This window comes from Megalobrama amblycephala, linkage group LG13 (genome assembly GCF_018812025.1).
Source record: "Megalobrama amblycephala isolate DHTTF-2021 linkage group LG13, ASM1881202v1, whole genome shotgun sequence".
NCBI lineage: Eukaryota > Metazoa > Chordata > Actinopteri > Cypriniformes > Xenocyprididae > Megalobrama > Megalobrama amblycephala.
The window spans coordinates 19792638-19813815 of NC_063056.1; the positions used below are offsets into that span (position 1 = coordinate 19792638).

At 35.9% G+C, this 21178-nt stretch overlaps 3 protein-coding genes across 5 annotated transcripts; 1 reads left to right on the forward strand and 2 right to left on the reverse strand.

Annotated features, from left to right (window-relative positions):
- Positions 1-867: 867 nt before the first annotated feature.
- On the reverse strand, positions 868-6142 carry LOC125242895. The gene is made up of 2 exons (XM_048151979.1): positions 5691-6142; positions 868-2893 (listed from the first exon to the last, which is right to left on the reverse strand). Exons 1-2 carry the CDS (start codon positions 5985-5987, stop codon positions 1610-1612), a joined length of 1581 nt encoding a protein of 526 aa, XP_048007936.1. The 5' UTR covers positions 5988-6142; the 3' UTR covers positions 868-1609.
- Positions 2767-13915, reverse strand: ino80e (INO80 complex subunit E). 3 transcript variants are annotated; one of them, XM_048152026.1, is made up of 8 exons: positions 13450-13915; positions 13293-13363; positions 13137-13189; positions 12981-13053; positions 10387-10504; positions 8493-8591; positions 8089-8297; positions 2767-2896 (listed from the first exon to the last, which is right to left on the reverse strand). In XM_048152026.1, the coding sequence occupies exons 1-7, from the start codon at positions 13528-13530 to the stop codon at positions 8091-8093; spliced, it is 702 nt and encodes a 233-aa protein (XP_048007983.1). In that variant the 5' UTR covers positions 13531-13915; the 3' UTR covers positions 2767-2896; positions 8089-8090. The 3 variants fall into 3 exon arrangements, with proteins under 3 accessions (XP_048007983.1, XP_048007982.1, XP_048007985.1); XM_048152025.1 differs by lacking the exon at positions 2767-2896 and adding an exon at positions 6473-6576; XM_048152028.1 differs by lacking the exons at positions 2767-2896; positions 8493-8591 and adding an exon at positions 6473-6576.
- Positions 13916-14982: 1067 nt separating this feature from the next.
- Positions 14983-20820, forward strand: si:ch73-54f23.4 (zinc-binding protein A33). Its single transcript, XM_048152011.1, has 6 exons — positions 14983-15541; positions 15777-15872; positions 16647-16880; positions 17288-17310; positions 17455-17570; positions 18657-20820. The coding sequence occupies exons 1-6, from the start codon at positions 15428-15430 to the stop codon at positions 19217-19219; spliced, it is 1146 nt and encodes a 381-aa protein (XP_048007968.1). The 5' UTR covers positions 14983-15427; the 3' UTR covers positions 19220-20820.
- Positions 20821-21178: the final 358 nt, after the last annotated feature.

The following is a 21178-nucleotide window of genomic DNA, read 5'->3' on the forward strand; positions in this document are numbered from 1 at the left end:
TATTCTCAACATTTTATCTCGACCTTTTTCTCGAAATTTAACGAGTTTTTTCTCGTAATTTAACGAGTTTATTCTCAACATTTTATCTCAACCTTTTTCTCGAAATTTAACGACCTTTTTCTCGAAATTTTACGAGTTTTTTCTCGTAATTTAACGAGTTTATTCTCAACATTTTATCTCGACCTTTTTCTCGAAATTTAACGAGTTTTTTCTCGTAATTTAACGAGTTTATTCTCAACATTTTATCTCAACCTTTTTCTCGAAATTTAACGATTTTTTTTCTCGTAATTTAACGAGTTTATTCTCAACATTTTATTTCGACCTTTTTCTGGAAATTTAACGAGTTTTTTCTCGAAATTTAACAACTTTAACCTCGAGATGGTTTTATTTTTTATTATTGGTTGGCCCTAATCCTCTTCCGTAGTATTATAATGAGTAGAGAAAGACATAATAAAACTTCATAAAAACTAAATATTTTCCAAATAATATTTTAGACATATTTACTATAATATTAATTTCACAGTAATACAAGAATTTAAATAGATACCTTTACATATTAAGATGGGGGTCCCTTATTACACATATATAAAAATTAAAACGGCTATAGTCAAATGTTATAAATCAGTATTTGGCACTATGTTTTTGTACATTAAGATTATGTACTTTATAATGACTAGTCATTAAAAATGATTATGTACAGCCAGCTGTTATCAGTGATGATGATACATTAAAAAAATATTTTCATCAACAGTTTTCCTTTCTCTGCTGTTTAAAGTCTTATTGACATTCCAGTAGACACATGTATGTAGATTTCCTTGAAGAATGTCTTTTACTATATATTAGGCTATAAATGACACAGAGAATAACTCACAGAGAAGAGGTTTTATTGCAGCATATAAACCATGACACAGCAAGGCCTTTTTATGTCAGATGAAATGACATACATCTCTCAACAGTTACATCATCTGTTTGCCACTTAATAAACATTGCTCAGCACCTTGAAATGGGCTCAGAACACCCTGCAGTGCACCATTCATTCCCTACTTTTAAGGCAGACTGTAAAATAGAGGTTTCATGATTCATATCCACATGCCAGATACGGTCAATATTCATTGTCCAGTCTACAAGATACTATATAGTGTGACAGTTGGGTTCTAGCAGTAAAAATCCCATTCAATTTCACCAGGGAATTGATTTTTAACTATAGCTAATACACACTGTGAGCTACAAAGGTTGTTAATCGATGGTATTTTGTAAAAGCCACCAGTCAGCATTGTTTCATTATTTCACATTTTTTAAAGAATCGTGCTAGACAGCGGAATTTGTTAAAACTACATTACCCATGATTCTGCACAGACATCTCCACCAATCAGAGAATCAATTATGTCACAATTGTAGTTCTCTCAGTTAAAGCCGCTAAGTTGTCTTTTGCTTTAAATCAAATGTAATGTGATTTACCTCGTAGCTGGCTGGTTTAGTTCGCTTTTTTACAAACCCCTATTGAAAAGATGAATGGGAAAAATACTTCCAGAACCAAATGAAAAAGTGGGAGGGATTTGTTGCACTTTATTTGTAGTGTAATAACACAGGCATATACACACATTTAAATCTATTCACTGACCACTTCAGATTTCAGCACTTCAGGCATTTGCGATTCAGATGATTCCCCTGAGCTCCCTCCGAAAGCTTCCTGGACATTGGTTATTGTATTCTCAACCACTCCACCTACGATGGACGCAACAATGTTTAGCAGGTGGCCCACCCCTCTTCCACTTCTCCAGGTAAGTTTTCCAATCCCACTACCTACTGTTGACACCTGATAGCCCATTTCTGAAGATACGGTACACAGGTAATCTAACATCTGATCCCAGACTGACCCGAGAACCATCCTGATGATCCTAAAACCATTCCCCATCGTTCCCGTCACAATCCCTAAGGCATCCGACGCCAGAGTGCCCGTCCCTGTGAATCCCTCCTGGAATGCCAGGATCAGGCTGCTGGCTATTGGACTGAGGCAGGAGTAAATGGTGCACACGCTTGTTTCTCCTGTCTGGTACAAGGTGCCCAACACGCATGAAACCCCAGAACACACTCCTGAGCACAGGTTGTTGACCAAAGTGTAGCTGTCAACAGGCACCGAGGCAAGAACAGCCAGATCTTCCTGAAGAACGTAGGTGAGCTGGAAGGGAAAGTTAGCGACCTTGTTTACGATCGGAGAAAAAGGGGCATAAAGGAGAGAGATGGTGGAAGACAAAATGTAAATTAGAGCAGAACCTGAGCTCTCTGTCTCATTGGTGCTCTCCTCAACGTCCATGTCTGAGCTCAAGGAAGATGTGTAGCTTGAGGCTTCGCCATTAACATGCTCTGTCACTTCCTCAATTTCTGATTCTGACGTTCCTGCTTCCTGAGTGTTATGTACGCCAATGTCTTCTTCACTTTGTGCATCAGAGTTGGGTGTTTTGATGTCATTAAGTTGCTTGTCCAAGAGTGACGCAAGGTCTTCTCCCTGACGTCCCATTTCACCACAACCTCCCGAAAACAGGCTTGTAACTCCTATCAGCTCCTCTAATGCTGTAATGCTGAGCACCCTCACATCCCCCTCCTTCACTAGCCCAACACTGAAACTAGCATCTCCATCTGAAGCAGCACAACACATTGCTGACCACAATAATTTCCCCCCACACTCATTAAACCCGCCCACACCAATCTGCACATAAATTTCCCCACTCGTCTCTGAACACATCGGTACAACGGAGCTCCGTATCAGCTCTGCTGTCAGAGCATCCCATTTCAAGAGAGGGGAGTTTGATGGAGATGGGGTCATATTGGTGGTTCCTCTGTAAAGAGCTGGGATGGCCACATGGGAATCTCCATTGATTTCTTCTTTGGAATCCTGCTGATGTGTTGAGAGAGAAGGGTACAATGTAATTACTTGTTTAATTGCAAAAGTATACAATGTATTTCTCCACACTAGAAATAGACAAAAAAGCACAATCGTGATTTACATCATTTACAGTACTCGCCTTAATGTCATTCCAAACCTGTATTTTCTTCTGCAGAACATAACACAAGATATTTTGAAGAACATTGGATCCCACTGATCTTGAGACATTTTTCAAAATATCTTCTCTTTTTGTGTTTTGCAGAAGAAAGTCATGAGGGTGAGTAAATAATGACACAATGTTCCCGCCAAGAATTTGAAAATTGGGAGATTGTGGTTGACAGATAAGAATGAGATGTTTGTTTTGAGGCGTGACTGGATGAAACCTGTTCTGAGTCAGTTTCATGAATAGCCCCATTAATTAAATGCAGACTGTTTTAAAGGATTTAACTACATATTCTAGTTTTACCTTCATTTTACTGTACATTGTATCACTCTATTGCACATTAAGTTCATAAGAGTGACCATGGTAAAGAAAGAACAATCTTAGAAAAGTTCTTAGAAATGTATATATTGATGCTGGTTTTGTGAAAATCTTTTATAACATTTAAAAAAAAAAACATTTTAAAAAGTAATTTAAAAAATGGCATGTGATGTTAAATTCTCATTATTAGGGAAGAGTGGTGTAAGATGAGCCACAAGTGGTCCTCAAGATAAGGGAAAATAAGTCAGAAATACAATGAAAGTATTTAAAGTAATTTCAGGATGTTTCCTATCATTTTAAATGATCAGAATACAACTATGACAAAGGGTTCTAAAAATATGGCTTCTTATAAAAAAAAGTGTTCCTCTGGCTCAATTTACCCCAGGTTAAGGGTAAGTTGAGCTGAGTCAGTAGGTGGGTGTAAACTGACCATCTAACTGAATCTGAATCAAACCCATGTGAAATTTTAAAGATAATGTACCTATTTTAAAAACTAATTTAATAATCAATTTTCCTTTTACAAATATTTTTTTTTAAATATAAATTTAACAACATTGATTTTCTGAAACAATATGTTGAACGTCAAAGTTGTAACCTACCTTAAACAGAGAGTTTGTTGAGTAAAATTAAATAAAAGCTAAATAATAATGAATAAATGTGACTGAAACTAATAAACATTTTAGTCAAAAGGTTCTTGACATGGCAGTTTTTCTGCAATGTTGACCATGTTAGACCATTAGAGACTACAGGTAGAAAGATATATATGATTAAACATCACCTGGTTCATATGAGAGAAGGATTTGGTGTATTCCTATAAATAAACTCAAAAATAAAGACAAACTAAACCAGTTGCGTAATATTAAATTGAAATTATACCAGTTTACACTTCATTTAACTTAACTTCAGTGCCTTATGGTGAGGTAAGTTAAAATGGCTCAATTTACCCCACAGCATTTGGCTCACTTTGCCCCATAGCTGCCATTTTAGGAAAAGCTAGCTAGCTTACCAATTCAGAATAATATTTAGCTAAATGACTTGCATGGTTTTATAGGTTGCTAAATCACCAATATGCATCATGAATAGTTTTAGACCTGGACAAACTTGCTTTGATGAAACAGCCATTACATCTGTTATGTTAAAATTTTACTTTGACAAGCCAGAAACAGTTTTTAAAGTAAAAAAGCGACTTTCACTCCTCCAATGTGCTTCTCCTTTGCATAGTCTGGCAGAAATGATGGGTGTTTCTAAAATATATGGTCACATGACAATAAAATGGTACGGTTGCCAAGATACAGGGGGTGGGTCAACTTACCCACTGGCTCATCTTACCCCACTCTCCCCTAATCCTTATTTTCCAAATGGTTTTCAAGTAATTCATACATGTTCATTAGGACTTTAGGGAGCTGCACAGAATTTTACAACTGGAATTAACCCTGTCTTGTCATAAAAACATCCAATTGGCCTTGGCATGCAAAGTCAGCAGGAACTCTTCTATGACATCACTTCCACTTGTCTGCATGGTAGTCATATCACATTTCTGATTTTGCAGATGTTTTTCAAATTAAGCAATTTTGTTATATATAAAAATGCAGTTTTATACTATAAATGTTTTATGTATATATTTAAGTATAAAAATATTAAAAACACAATTCCTTTACAAAGTGACTTGAATCCTACTCATCTATGATGAGTGTTTTTAATTTGCATATTACAAAGAAATTCAAAAGTAAGAAAAACTACTTTTAATACATAAAATAAAAACACGCTCATCATAGAAGGTGTGTATTCAAGTGTGTATGAATTGCATTTTTAAAGTGTTAGAAAGGACAAAAACTAGAATCATGTTTCTTATTTTCATATTGATCATACTAAGTTGCCTGAAGCCGAAGTTGCCAGCACACTGAAAAAATGCAATCAGACCAAGAAAGGTCTATCAAAAATGTATCTTTAATTTTACTTATGCATGTGAAAAATGTGCAGTGTCTTAAAAATAGAGACATTAGAGGCCATGCTTTCTTCAGTGCTCATACTGACCATCCTAAAATGATCCCTGAAATTGATTTTTTTCTTTTTCCACTTGACTTGACAGCCTAGTACATTTGCATGTCAGCGGAAACCGTAATGAATGTTGTTTAGCACGACTCTCTGGTCAAAAACTCAAGACATCTATAACCTGTTCTTATACTCATTTAGTACAACAGCTGTGGCTGTAAGATAATAAGTGCCCACACTACTATCACAATGCCTTTTCAGCAGATAAGCATGCTCAAGTCTATACAAAGCTCCAAGACAGTGACTAAGCGAGAGAAAAACACTGAGTCTCACCGTGCTCTGCTCTCCTCTGCCCCATCCATTATTCAGGCTGAGGTGAAGGGCCGTATAGACGGTGGTCTGGCAGTTGGTGTTATACAGCGATGCAAAAGGCCGTCCGGTCAGATGTCTGTGACACCTCTGCTCCAAACCCAGCTCAGACAGTGACTGTGGAGGTGTGCCTCTGAAAAAACACTCTTGACACTGGACGAACCCTGGATCAAGATCCGTGTTTGTACTTGCCCAGACTACAACACCATTGAAGAGCACTGCAGAGATAAACACAGCGAGCCTGGGCAGAGCAAACAGCATGGCCAAAACCCTTGGTACAGCGAAGCAGAGACTGCAGCTAACAGTGCTGAACTAGCAGCTACACAAAACAAGATCCTGCTAGACTCTCTCTCTCTTCAGCAATGCAGAATGAGTCTGGGCACAATCTAACCTTCTCCATCCCTCCCCCTTTCACTCTGACTCTCTTTCATCCATCCCTCCCTTTCTAAATCACACTTTCTGACTACACCTCGTCTTAGTATTGCTATAATGCACACAAACCAGTACACACACCTCTCACACACCTTAATGACTACCTGTGTGTCAGCATTCCCCAACATCCACACAAGCAAAACATGCCATTTTTGCAGCTAAAGTCATTTTTATGGCCAAAAGAACATTCTGACATTGTCTACATGCCAAACAGGAAAAATGTTCAGTCATAAACTTGGAATTTCATTTGGTACCCACAAATCAGCGGTGCTGATATTCAGCATAAAGAAAGTACAGATAGAAACACAGGGGAACAGATTTTAAATATTTAATAAAAAAATAGCAGAGGACATTAAAACGACATTCAACAAAAATGATTTTGAAAAACAAATGTTTTGCTTGCAGTTTCCTTCGACACCTGTGTAAAGAAAAAAAAAGAAAATTGAATTGCATTGATTTAATATCTTTTATTACAGAATTGTATTTATCTTAATTTTTATTTAGAATTGTGTTCATAAACTGTTAGAGATACTGTCGTGCCTAGTTAATGTTCAGCTGGTGTTTGTGGATGATTAATAATCCCATAGCAACTTGCCTGAACTAGTGTTGATTTGCTCCTGGGTGAAATGGGTGTGGCTCTCTCAATCTCAGTGTGTTTTTCCTCTCTCTTTGTTCCGCTCGCTCTCTTTCCCTCCCTTATTGTCTAAATTCTGTCGCACAACTCTACATTTACTGCATGCTTACAGTTAATGTATTGCAGCTCAGCAGTCTTTAAAAACTGAGCCTATCCAATATCCAAGATGAGTCAGGGGTTTTTTGGTAACTCAATCTGTTACACAACCAAATGCCAACATAAACAGCACAGATCCAGCTTTCTTAATGACGTATCACAAAATCCAGGTAACTTGGTCAATCTCCACCCACATGGGATAAATAGAGTACCCATCAATCTGGAAAGATCTGAACGATCTCTAACAATATAAGGTGTGCACAACAGGTTCAGAAAACAGGACTCAACGACGAATATTCTTGTTGTCAATTTTCATTGGCCCCACCACAAAAAAATGATCAATTATTATTTTTTGCAATGCATTTTTATATTTGCTAGAAATATTTGTTTTTAAATTTTAAATATAATTTTTAGAGTTATAATGTAACTCCATAAATCCATAAACACAATTCTGCTGGAAAGCGATGGCGTAGTTTTCAACAAATGTTAATGTTTAGGGTCAGTAAGATTGTTTTATTTAAAAGAAATAAATTTATTCAGTAAGGATGCATTAATGAATTGTAAAGACTTTTACTTAGATTTCTATTGCAAATAAATGCTGTTCTTTAAAACTATCTATTCATTAAAGAATCCTAAAAACTTAATTATGGTTTCCACAAAAATATTAGTTTTCAACATTGATAATAATCAGAAATGCTTCTTGAGCAGCAAATCATCATATTAGAATGATTTCTGAAGGATCATGTGACACTGAAGACTGGTTCAGCTTTGCCATCACAGGAATAAAGTACATTTTACATATTAAAATAGAAAACAGTTATTTTATATTGCAACAATATTTCACAATGTTACTGTTTTTACTGTATTTTTGATCAAATAAATGCAGCCTTGGTGAGACTTTTAAGAACATTAAATAATATTATCAACCCCAAACTTTTAAACAGTGGCAAACAAGATGACGTTATCATGCGATTCTTATTGTTGAGCCCAGTAAAAGCAACTTGGTTTTAGATTAAATTAGTTGCAAGATCTCTTCAACAGGTAATACCAGATTCAGCATGATACTGCCTGACAAAAAAAGGTCTTAGTTTTAAGCTGGATTTAATAACATATAATCCATAATGATTAAAAGTCAGAAAGATTTTTCAGTAAGTTGTAGCTGCTGCTAAATGCTCACAGAGGCCTGTATTTTTCTATTACCTTCACTCATTGGGTATGTCAATGACCAGCTCTGCCTCGTCACCCTCTCCTCTCTCCTCCTCTCCTTGGTCACTATCTCCCTCGCTGTCTCCCTCTTCCTCGGCTGCATCCTCACTCAGCATCTGCTGTGGGACCCAGCTGAACGGCCCACTCGCACCCCCAGCAGCACCACCGCCTGCAGGGTAACTGGACGTGAGTGGGCCAACCACCTGAATAACAGGGAGAAGCAGAGAAATGTTTGTTACTAGACTGCATATCAGAAACATGTAACTAAAATGCATGGAGAAATATCTTACTGTAACTGCAAGATTATTAAAAGACATGACAAACAGTGTAAACAAACAATGGCCACATGAATCGAGGCCACTGTGCTTCCAGCTTCAACCTCTCTGTCCCTCTCTCACCTTCCCTGAACCGTCTTTCCTCTGTTTGGCCAGTTTTGTTTTTCTCTCTTTCTTCACACGCTCAGCAGAGGGAGCCAAATACTCAGGAGGGAAGGGTAACTGCTCACCCACAATCACACACACACAAGGCACCAAAGAATAATGGTCATTCCCACACACACACACACCCAGAGTGCCCGAGAGATGTGTGTGAAGTCCACATAAACCAGGTGAGGTGATAAAAGACAAAAAGAGAGAAAAAAAATGAATGAATGACAAATTAACAGGTGACAAAAACAGAATGTAAAACACTAGCTGAGTTTCCATCTACCTATTTTTATGTGAATTTTGGGATAATACATAAAAAAGATGCTGGATGGAAAAGCCAAGATGAGCATAAATTAAGGCTATTGTTTTAGCATTGTTATCACGATATGTGCACATTTCGGGATGTGTGATAGGGATCGTAGTTGATCCGTATTGACCAGGCACCACGCATGTGATTCTTTGGGTTAATTGCAAAGTTTAACCATTATAGAGCGAAAGTTTATCATTTACACTCGTTATAGCTTCTGTCAGTTTAAACATTCAAGCGATTTTAAACCATTCGAGCGCATGAAGACGAGAAGGAGAACTCAATTTGGACCTTATGTGCTGTTTCCTGTGCTCATGCACACACAAAGCTATGCCGACAGCACGCAAACACTGAAATTCATTCTTATATTTGTGCTTGAATGGATACATACACGCAAAATTATGTCAAAATGCCTGTCTCGGCGAGTATCCTCATAAACATAGTCTCTTATGGCTTACGTGAAAGTAAAAAACAGACGCGTATCATTATATTGGATCCGTGCATTTGGTAAATACCTGCTGCAGTCTGTGTCATTAATGTTTATACAACAACAAAATACAAAGAGAAAATCACTTTTGTAGCTTTAACAAAGATTAATTATATTTAATTTATGCAGTAAAGACTATGCAGTGTTATTTTACATTTGATTATTCAATTTCTGTACATGAATAACGTAAGGCACTATTTATTTCATTTGTATCTTTGCTCTATTGTATTGATCTATGCTTGTAATTTGTTTATTTTTTACGCAGATTCACTCCCATAAAAAATCATGCCAAACATTCTAGAATGATTAATTCTTTACAAATAAAGCTATTCAAATAATCTGGTGAAGTTGTTTTAATACTGCAATATATATCACAGAAAAACAACATATCACAATGTCAGTTTTTTCCAATATTTTGCAGCACTAGCATAAATTCTAAAACTTATGTGCTCAATTGAGGCGGATCATTTTTTATCCAATAAGAAGACATATGCATAAACTATAATGGAAACGCATTTACCGAATAAATCCCTTGATGTGGGGAAAAAACTCATGTAATTTTGGCGTGAGGATGTGATTGGATAACTGGACTAACCGGCAGACAAATTTAATTGCACACTATCTCAAATGTTATTTTGGTCATTCTGAAATGCCTGAGTCAAAGTCTGTTATCAAAATAGTTAGGTATAATTACCTCCCAGAACTGTCTCACATGATTGCAAGGCATCTGAATGCAAGATAACATGACAGTGTTTAATTTGTTTTATCTGTGCCTTCTGAGAGACAAGTAATTTACAATGTACAAAAAAAAGAGTCACAGTGGGTTCTCTGATTGCAGTCATTTTTGTTACAGATATTTTGCACCAATTTCCCAGGAAGTGATGGTTTTGTTCTCTTAGACAAATGAGATGGAAACGGTACTTTATTCGCAATTGTTTTGATATCCCAATTTTGTGCAGTAGTTAGAAAATCACAAACCTTTGATGGAAACATAGCTAATGTGAGTAACTGAAAAGCATGAGTGCAGTATGTATGAAACCTGTGGAGTGATTATGGAGGTGTGATGTACTCACAGTGTTGAGGTACTGTGCTGGAGCAGATGACTGGAGAGGAACCGCACCAGAGCGCGACAGGAGTGAGAGATGAGGAGATGAGGCCGACGGGACGGGAGGAACTCCAGGACTTCTCCTCCTTAAAAAAAATAAATAAAAATAATCAATAAAATGATTAAAAACACAGAGCTACTGTATAAAGATTAAAAAATATGCAATAGCAGAAGTGACATATGCATAACACATGTTAGCTTGATAAAATCAGGAATAGCACAAAAAAAAAAAAAAACAACACACACACACACACACACACACATACTTGTCTTAAATATAATTTAATAATGCCCCAAACATTTAAAACAAATTAAGTTATTACGTTATTTCAGGTGAGTAAGTGTAATTAATTCATTTTGAATTTACTTTTTTTTTGTTTTGTTTAGTAGAATTATAATTTTTCTAATTATATTTATTCAAAGCTATTCAAAAGCAAATTATCTATCATTGCTTATGAGTTACTATAGATGTGCATATACAGTACAGTCCAAAAGTTTGGAACCACTAAGATTTTTAATGTTTTTAAAAGAAGTTTCGTCTGCTCACCAAGGCTACATTTATTTAATTAAAAATACAGTAAAAACAGTAATATTGTGAAATATTATTACAATTTAAAATAACTGTGTACTATTTAAATATATTTGACAAAGTAATTTATTCCTGTGATGCAAAGCTGAATTTTCAGCATCGTTACTCCAGTCTTCAGTGTCACATGATCCTTCAGAAATCATTCTAATATGCTGATTTGCTGCTCAATAAACATTTATGATTATTTTCAATGTTGAAAACAGTTGTGTACTTTTTTTTTCAGGATTCCTTGATGAATAGAAAGTTCAAAAGAACAGCATTTATTTACACTACCACTACCGTTCAAAAGTTTGGGGTCAGTAAGAATTTTTTTTTTTTTTTTTTTTTTTTAAAGAAATTAAAGAAATGAATACTTTTATTCAGCAAGGATGCATTAAATCAACTCAGTGGCAGTAAAGACATTTATAATGTTACAAAAGATTAGATTTCAGATAAACACTGTTCTTTTGAACTTTCTATTCATCAAATAATCCTGAAAAAAAATATTGTACACAAATATTTTGTACAATTGTACACATTAAATGTTTCTTGAGCAGCAGATCAGCATATTAGAATGATTTCTGAAGGATCATGTGACACTGAAGACTGGAGTAATGATGCTGAAAATTCAGCTTTGCCATCACAGGAATAAATTACTTTGTGAAATATATTCAAATAGAAAACAGTTATTTTAAATTGTAATAATATTTCACAATATTACTGTTTTTACTGTATTTTTAATTAAATAAATGTAGCCTTGGTGAGCAGATGAAACTTCTTTTAAAAACATTAAAAATCTTAGTGGTTCCAAACTTTTGGACTGTACTGTACATTTGTGGGTTTTTACAAAGATTTTCCAATCGGATGGCTATTTCTTATAAGAAGCATGTAACTGGCAAATTTTAAAACCCTTGTTTAAGATCAATGGATGATTGAAAGGTACAGGTTAGTGTTTGCACTACAAATGCAATGTGCTCATGCAGTTCTGACTATTGCAAAATTCAAAAGGCATACATATATAAAATGTCAACAATCCATAAAGGGTATCTACCTATACTAGTTTTGGGGTCGGTAAGATATTTAAAATGTTTCTTATGCTCACCAAGGCTGCATTTATTTGACCAAAATTACAGTAAAACTGTAATATGGTGAAATATTATTACAATTTAAAATGTTTCCTATTTTAATATATTTAAAAATGTTATTTAATCCTGTGATGGCAAAGGTAACAGCATTACTACTCCAGTCTTCAGTGTCACATGATCCTTCAGAATAGGGATGCGCAACGATTAATCGCAATGCAAAATAAAAGTCTGTGTTTACGTAATGTATGTGTGTGTTCTGTGTATAATAATTATGTATATATAAATACAGACACATACATGTATATATTTAAGAAAAATGTTAGATTTATATACTGTATAAAATATTTATATTTATGTGTAATATAAAATATATATAAATATATATTTATTTAAACATGCATATATTTCTTAAATTTATACATGTATGTGTGTGTATTTATATATACATAATTATTAAACACAGAACACACACATATATATTACGTAAACACAGACTTTTATTTTGCAAACGATTAATTGTGATTAATTGTTGCACATCCCTACTAAAAATCATTCTAATATGCTGATTTGCTGCTCAAGAAACATTTCTTATTATTATCAATCTTGAAACAGTTGTGCTGCTTAATGTTTCTGTGGAAATCATGATTTTTTTATGAATTCTTTGATGAATAAAAAAAAAAAAAATCATAAGAACAGTATTTATTGGTCAATTATTCAACTGCATTCTATAACTGCATTCTTGTTGAATAAAAACATGAATTTCTTATAAAAAATCTTGCTGAGTCTAAACTTTTGAATGGTATTTGAATGGAATTTTATTTAGGGTAAAAGTATTAAACTTTACCAGTTATATTTGTAATGTTTTACATCTGTCAAATCCGAACATAAATCCACTTGCTGTAGACTCACTTTTTCCCTGCATCCCTGTCTCTCTCTCTGGCTCCCTCTCCATCGCTGTCTGAGGAAACTGTGGCATCAGAGTCTGAAAACAAAAACACTCTCAGCACACAGAATCCCTGAGGTTTCCTCGAGGTAATCAGATAAGCATTTTCTTTAGAGACCTACCAGAAGACTCTTCATCCACTCTTTCATACTGCAACAGCCTGTCCAACAGAAAACTGATGCAAACAAAAGCGTTCAGTTCTGTGTATGAATCAGTGGGTCAAGCAAATGTGAAGCATTTGAAAACTATAATAAGAAGACTAACGTTACGGGTTCTACCTTTTGTCTCTAGAAACTTTTAATAGTTTCCTCTGAGCTCTTCTCAGCTCCTCCTGAAAACACTCTTGCTCCTGAACAGAGAAATAAAGACACAGGATTAACAAGCATTTTGAAACGACAAATAAAAAACGAACACTGAAAAAAAAAAGATACTCACATATACAAGAAACTTTAATTTGCGTTTGAGATTTTTGTATTTTCTCTTGTAATCCACCTCTACTTCAGCTTGTCCGTTCATTTTTGATACTTTAATGGAGATATGCAGATGATTTTGCTACTTTATACTGATTCGAAACCGAAACTGTCCAAATGTTAATGTCTATGTTTATCCAAAAAGATTTAAGAGACTCAAAAATATTTAAAGAAACTACTGCTGCTCTGTTAGCCAGTTAGCGCTACATTACCAACAAGATAAAGAATTAACACAAGATGCATTTGTCGAGTCTAACAAACAAGTATCGACGAAGACAATGACTATGTAACAATTAATATGTCAAACAAAATTACAGGACATTTAACAATGACAATAAGGACCAATCTCTCGCAAGTCAGATACAGTGGCGACGTGCTCTTTGTTTACTTCCGCTGTCAACGTACTACGTACAGGAAACGGGTAAAGCAGGCAAATCTCATTAACGTTACATCTCTAAAAAAGCAGATATTTTACGATATCAATGTCCTTTCTCGACTACACTTTATTACAGCACACCCCCAACAATACAATAATATAATATAATATAATATAATATAATATAATATAATATAATATAATATAATATAATATAATATAGGAAAAATAATTAAATTTACATTAACAAATGTAAATAATAAATGCATTAAAATTAAATTCATGCAACAGCGTGAATGTAAATAATTTTGTTTGTGTCCACTAGAGGGCCTCAATACGCATCCAAAAATCAAAAATCAAAGATTCAAATTAAGTTATAATATAATAATTCAATGTAAAATAAAATTGTAAATCTCAAATTGGTAACTGACATCAAATTCTTTGTTTCCTTTCCCAATAATACTGAAGAACATACAATTATTTTATTATTTTAAAAAATATATAATTCTGAAATAAATTAATAATGTAAAATATCAAAATGTAATTACATTTAATTGTTTTAAGCTATTGACACTCCTAGTTTCTATTAGCCCATTAAAAATGTATGACAACAAACAGCATCATTGCAGTAGAAGTACCATGCGGAAATCTCTTGGTCTCAACAGAATCTGAGAGCCACTCCCTGATATCATGATGTTCTAAAAACCCTGTGTAATTTGACCATTTTGAAGTGTCTTATGGTGACTGTGCATTTAAAATGATTGCACTCTCTCCTTTTACTGAGTCTGCTTCTTCATCTCAGCAGTCACACTCAGGACAGATCCATGAATAATACATTGCCTTGGTTGAGCAGTGCTCACACACACACACACGCACTCACACACAGAGAGAGATGACGTAAACCACAAAGGATTTTTTTCTTGTCATTCAGCTCTGCCCTCAACTGTTTCACAGAAATATTTGAAAAATCTTTGTCAGACAGACTGCTCTTTATGAAACATAATCTTCCTCTGTTTGCACATACAACAAGGGCACACACTCACTTTGTCTGCTGTTATATATCATTTGTGCATACACACACACAGACAAAATCTGTGTCAGAGCCCTTATAGCGTGAAACATAAGCCCCCCAATATCCATTCTCTCTGTCTTGCTGCCTGTAATAGTCTGCCTCTGTTCTCTGACGTTGGCTCTTGTTGCAGACAGAAATAGAAAATCTCTTCCCTCACTTCCATAAATTGCTCATGCGGTGCAGCGAGACAGCTGTGGACCCCACAATACCTCCCTCTGCTTTTCTTCTCCTTGCTGATATTCTATTATGTGAAGTCAAATTATGTCTCAAGCCATTAAAGATATTATACCGTACTTATTTTTAACTTAAATCGTTTAGTGCAGATTTAAGTTGGTCGTGTGCTGGTAACATCCAATCTCTGACCAATCAGTCTGTCACCCTCCTTTGATATATTACCCTCATATTGGCTTTGTCCTTCCCCCTCTCTTTCCCTCTCTCTCTAAAACTCATACACACCTATCACTCAACTTGATTTAACCCCCCTCTCTCACACATATGAGATCCCAGAGTTCTGTCTGCTTTGTTCTGTCAAGGAAAACTGGAATGCACACAAATCACATGAAGGACACAAACAACAACTTTAACAACTCCCTCCTTGGCGCCCAAAAGGTAAGAATAAAATGTCACCTTCATATGTCACAGCAAGGTGAAATACACAGTGTGGATTGTTTTTATTTCTGGAATGTTCGACGTGGGACGACAGCTTATGTTATTTGGACTTTCTGAGAAGAATAAATAGAAAATCTGTTGTTCAAGAAGTATGGATTACATTTAGTTTTAACGCATAAACTGTAATTAGTGTATTTACTGAGTGAGCTTCTTACACTTTGTGTTTGTGTTTCAGGAGAAGCTTATTCAGGCGATTAAAAAAATTAAACATGAAATTGATGAATGTTATGAAGCTGAGAAAGACGCCTTTGTGGACGCACTGGCGGTTGAGGTACAGATTGATTACTTTTGTAATATTTATGTGTGACTGAATGTGTATTAATAGTCTTTCCTTCAGAATACCACTGACTGGCTCACATGGAAAGATAACTCATTATATAAGTCATTATTCAATTCACATTTGTATAGTGCTTTTCACAATACATATCGTTTCAAAGCAGCTTTACAGAAAACGCATGTCAACATTACAAGTTAGAGTGATCTGTTATCAGAGGTGACTCCGTGCAAGTTATGTAATTTCAGGAACTTACATATACAAATCATGCAGTTAACAATCTATTAATTTAAACAATGTAATAATTTACAATGAAAAAAGTATTGAATACATTATCATAAAAATAAACTCTGGCAATATGATCACCCCTTCCAATAATAGAAGCTATATGTGTAAAGACCTGTTTATACTGTAAAATTATGTAAAATATTATACAATATTTACTTTCTATTAATGTAACACATTTTTAACCCACTATTAACTATTACTGTATAAACCTGAGGGAAAACATAACTCTGGCTGTCATGTGATTAATTTCATGATTTCTGACGAGTCTTTTAAACCACTTTATTTATTTATTCCCTTTTTTGTACATTTTTTCTCTTACATTTTCTGCAGACCCCCAGCATCTTTTTGCGACCCAATTTCTGGTATTAAATTTGAGCATTAACTTCATTAGTAAGCTAATGTCAGCCTGCTCATTTCTCCAGAGTTATTAGTCTCTCTTCCACTGTGTTTCTCATTATGTCTCTCCTTTCCTCTCCCTCACAGACCAGATTTGAAGAGATAGAGCATGAAATCCGAGCAGAGTTCCAAAACCTCCATCGATTCTTAGATGAGGAGGAGGAGACGGACCTGGAACGACTGAAGAAGGAAAGGGACAGACGAGTAAAGATCTTAAAAGAGAGAGAGAAAAAGATTGCCATGCAGGGTAGAGATCTAGAGAAAGCCATCGAGAGACTGAATTGCAAACTGCGAGAAGATGACAGTCCCAAACTTCTGAAGGTGGATTTCCATTTTAAATTGTATGAACTGACAGCCTAAGCAGTGAAAGCCTTTATCTTTAAGCTTTAAGTAGTTTGGTCGGTGTGACCTGCACAGGCAAGGAAATAATTCCTTATCCTCTATGGATTGCCTAATTTAAAGTTTATTTTATTTAAATGTAATGCCATCATCTTCTTTTACCACATCACATATTTACTGTAAAATGACAGAATTACTTTTATAGTTAGTTCATGCAGTGCAATAGACACCCACAGAACATGCTAGATGCCATTTGACACTGTTCAGATCAAGTGCCTGAACAATCACATGATTGAAGGAGTGAGGAATCTGAAGTGCTGACTGCTGTATTCAGGCAGTGAAACATGACTTTGAATCTGAAGTTTCACTATATATTCTTATCCATTTAGGAAATCAAAGAGCTTCTGAAAAGGCAAGTGTCTTTTCTATGTCTATTCTTTCTTTCTTGGTCTCTAATTCACATATTATTATAATCGTTGTAACTTTTCTCATTATTGCTAACTGATCATCATCTACCTCCTTTCTTGTTTATCTCTCATTATTTTTCTTCTATTAGATGTGAGGTGAATTTTATTCGCCCTGCCCCAATAGACACCGAAATCCTCTCTGGTCAGTTTGTGGGACCCATTCAGTACCGGATCTGGAAACACATGAAAACATCCCTCTATCCAAGTACTGAGACTAGATATTAAATAATATTACATAATTATATCACATACTAAATAAAAAATCTCAAATATTTTAATTTCCTTTACCTAAGAGCTAAACATCTCTCTATAGTGGTGGAGATTTTGATTAATGCAATGACTCAAATCTTTTGTATCCATTCACTAAAATTATTAGTTCATTGTCTATATCTGCAGATTACTTCACCAGTAGGTGGCGACAGATGAGTTTTTGTGTTATGATTGATATTGATATAATTTGATTCTTCATGTGATTCTTTAAATCATTGGCTGTGTACGAAATTGCATACTCCCTGAGTAGGTACTTATTTTGAATACGTAATTACTTTGTGACTGCTGTCATTATCATGTGACTATACCAGTGTCAGTTGCGTCACTTTACTGCCATTCACAGATCCTCTTTTGTGGCCTCATGCACAGTAAAATCCCCAGAGTTAAATCAACTCTGCTCAGAGTACATATGGTCCCTCTCTAAATAGTGTTAAAGTAACACTGAAGCAGAGTTAAAGTTAATGAGATAATTAAGCAATTAATAAGGCTTTGACTGAAGTCAGTTGTAGTTCTTGTGTTTCTCTTTTCTTCAGTGATTCTGCTTGTTAGCAGCAGGTGTTCATCACTAATGCACAATCATCACTCAATTAATTGCTTAATTATCTCATTAAATTTAACTCTGCTTTAGTGTTATTTTAACACTATTTAGAGAGGGACCATATGTACTCTGAGCAGAGTTGATTTAACTCTAATACTATTAAACACTTTAATAGTAAAGTGTCCAGCGTATGCACACTTTGAAATCCTCCTTCAAAATGCTTAAAAGCTATTTCATGCTATAGCCAGTCTTTGAAAATAGGAAAGCACTCACACGCTTCAAAAAGAAGAGACAAAAAGTATAAGTCAGTTCATGGAAATGGACAAGAACGATTCATTCAAAACATTGAATCATTCACGAAAGACCACCACTTTAGGCTAATAGATGTAATGTTACATTACATACATTTATTGTACTGCATATCACTGATTACTATCACTGAATTCTCAACAAGTTTGTACTTTACTTCATTTTCATATACAGACATATCCACGTTGACTTTTGACCCTGAAACAGCACATCCCCTCTTGACCTTATCTGCTGAGAGGACGTCGGTTACTTTCGATGAGGATAAGGTGCTGCCTAAGGAGAACCCAGATGAGAGGAACCCGAATCGCTTCCACTACTACTATTGCGTGATGGGCTCAGAGGGTTTCACTCATGGCCGTCATTACTGGGAGGTGGAGGTGAAGGGCAAGTCCGCCTGGCGAGTGGGTGTGGCCAGAGCGGACGTGCACCGCGGGGAGATGGACTCTTCCTCCACGTTAAATGGACTGTGGACGCTGTCTCTGAGAAATGGCTCGATCATGGCCTGCACCCACCCAAAGCCCACACAGGTGCTCTTGTACGCCCTCCCCATCCGCATCGGCATCTTCCTGGACTGCGACAATGAGGAGGTGTCTTTTTACAACGCTGTCACCATGACTCCACTCTTCTCCTTCTACATTGGGACTGTTCTAGTGCCGCTCTATCCATTCTACAACCCATGTGACACAGATGAAGGAAAAAACTGCGCTCCTCTTTCCATCTTCCATCCATCACTCTGAGGGATTGACATAGGAAATAGATGTTTGGTTTTTCCTACTGCTGACACTGTCTGAAATGCTGAATTCTGATCACCTCGCAGCTTGTATACCTATAAAGATATAGAGCAGTTTTTGCTGTGTAGTTGTGTTTGGATCAACTGTTTAAGTAACAATAAATAGTGTCTGTATCTGAAATCACATTCACTAGTCCCTACATTACCCCACTGATATAGTTCACTGAGTTAATGAAAATGAGCGAGTGAATTTGGACAATGAATGCGATAATTTTCTGGCAAGACGCAGGAATTATTTTGCCGCAATGCTCACGGTGCATGAATATTCTGTAGTGGCTAGTCACTGAGTGTACATCGGTTGTATACTTGTTATTGAGGTGCATTATGGGATTGAATGACTGCACTTGTTAATTCTGTCATTATTTACTTGTTCCAAAATGGTATGCAAATATGGTTTGACATCATGATGTTGGTTATGAGACTCTCGAAAACCAATAAGCTTTGATTTTATTGACGTCCAGCCTGCATCATAGGTACTTTATTTGGTTTGAGAGCCACAAACATATGGACAACATTTATAGGGCTTTATTTTTTATTGCTTGACAAGCTGTTGTCACAATGAACTACTATATCAATGTATTACAACTATACAATCATGAGCATCTAATCTCAGAAGGTAGCCAGGGTTTGACTTGGTTAGAACTTAGTACTTGGATGGGAGACTGCCTGGGAATATCAAATGCTTTATCTTTGGGTGGCTCATTGGGAAGCACTGTTTCCTCACAGCAAGAAGGTCCCTGGTTCAAGTCCCAGCTGAACAAGGAGGCCTTTCTGGGTGGAGATTGCATGTTCTTCTTGTCTTGCTGTGGCTTTCCTCTAGGTAATCTGGGTTTCACTCAAAAACATACAGTAGGCCTCATAGGAGACAGTAAATTGCACATTTTGCATGGCACCTAACTTTTTCTTGAGCAGTTTTTTTTTTTTTTTGCTACAAAAGAAGCGATATCGCCATAATCAAGGCATTGAAGGTACTATAACTTGTGTGTTTTGCCTTTACTCACCTAAACATGTCAGCAAGATTAGGAAATTGCTGAATCGCAGGTGTTTCATTTACTAGACATGGCTGCAGTAGGTGATGAGGCCAATGATGTCCATAGCAAGTAGGCTTTGACTTTCATTTTACTTAACATTATTTTAATAATTTGTTATATTGAAGAGAATATTTTTGAAGGATATTGGTTTACTTATGGCCTTTTTGAGCACTTGAGCTTAAAGCCGTGCACACACTTAACGATTGTAAGGCCGATTATGAATGTAAATTGATACTTATGACTGATCGCGCTCAAACGCGTCCAGTCAGAGCCAGTTGCGTTCAGTCTGCGATTACAGTCGGTGTTCAAATTCCATGTGTGAGTATATAAATCGGCTCCAGACGAAGGAAACAATCGGTATGTGTGTTCAGTTCAGTCTTAGAATGTTTCAGCTAATCGTTAGGTGTGTCCCCAGCTTAACTGAGGCTTTTGTGTTGATCTTGAGTTATTGGAATATTGAGGTGTTCAGTTTTGTTTGAATTTTAGAAAATAAACATATGATTGTTCTCCTCACAAATCAACTGTTTCTTGTTTTTAACTGGCATGTCTCTTAGGTGTTGATAACTAGTGCATCTTTGAGCCTAAATTCAGTATGAGTAAAATACTTAGTCTTTTATTCAAGTTGTATTGGAATGTGGTGACTTTTAACTTGTAATTGCGTAATTTTCGCTGTAAGGTTTCTGTACCTTTACTCAAATATGGTTTTCAGATACTCTTTACACCTCTGGTTAGCATTGTTATGGACTGGACATTTGTCCTGGGTGTTTTCCTGCCTTTGGCCCAGGAGGCCCAGATGGGTGTCACCTGGGCTGTCTAACTGGGGCCCAGCCAGTTTTGTCCACAGTTTCCATGGAGGCCCCACATGGGTTAGCCCA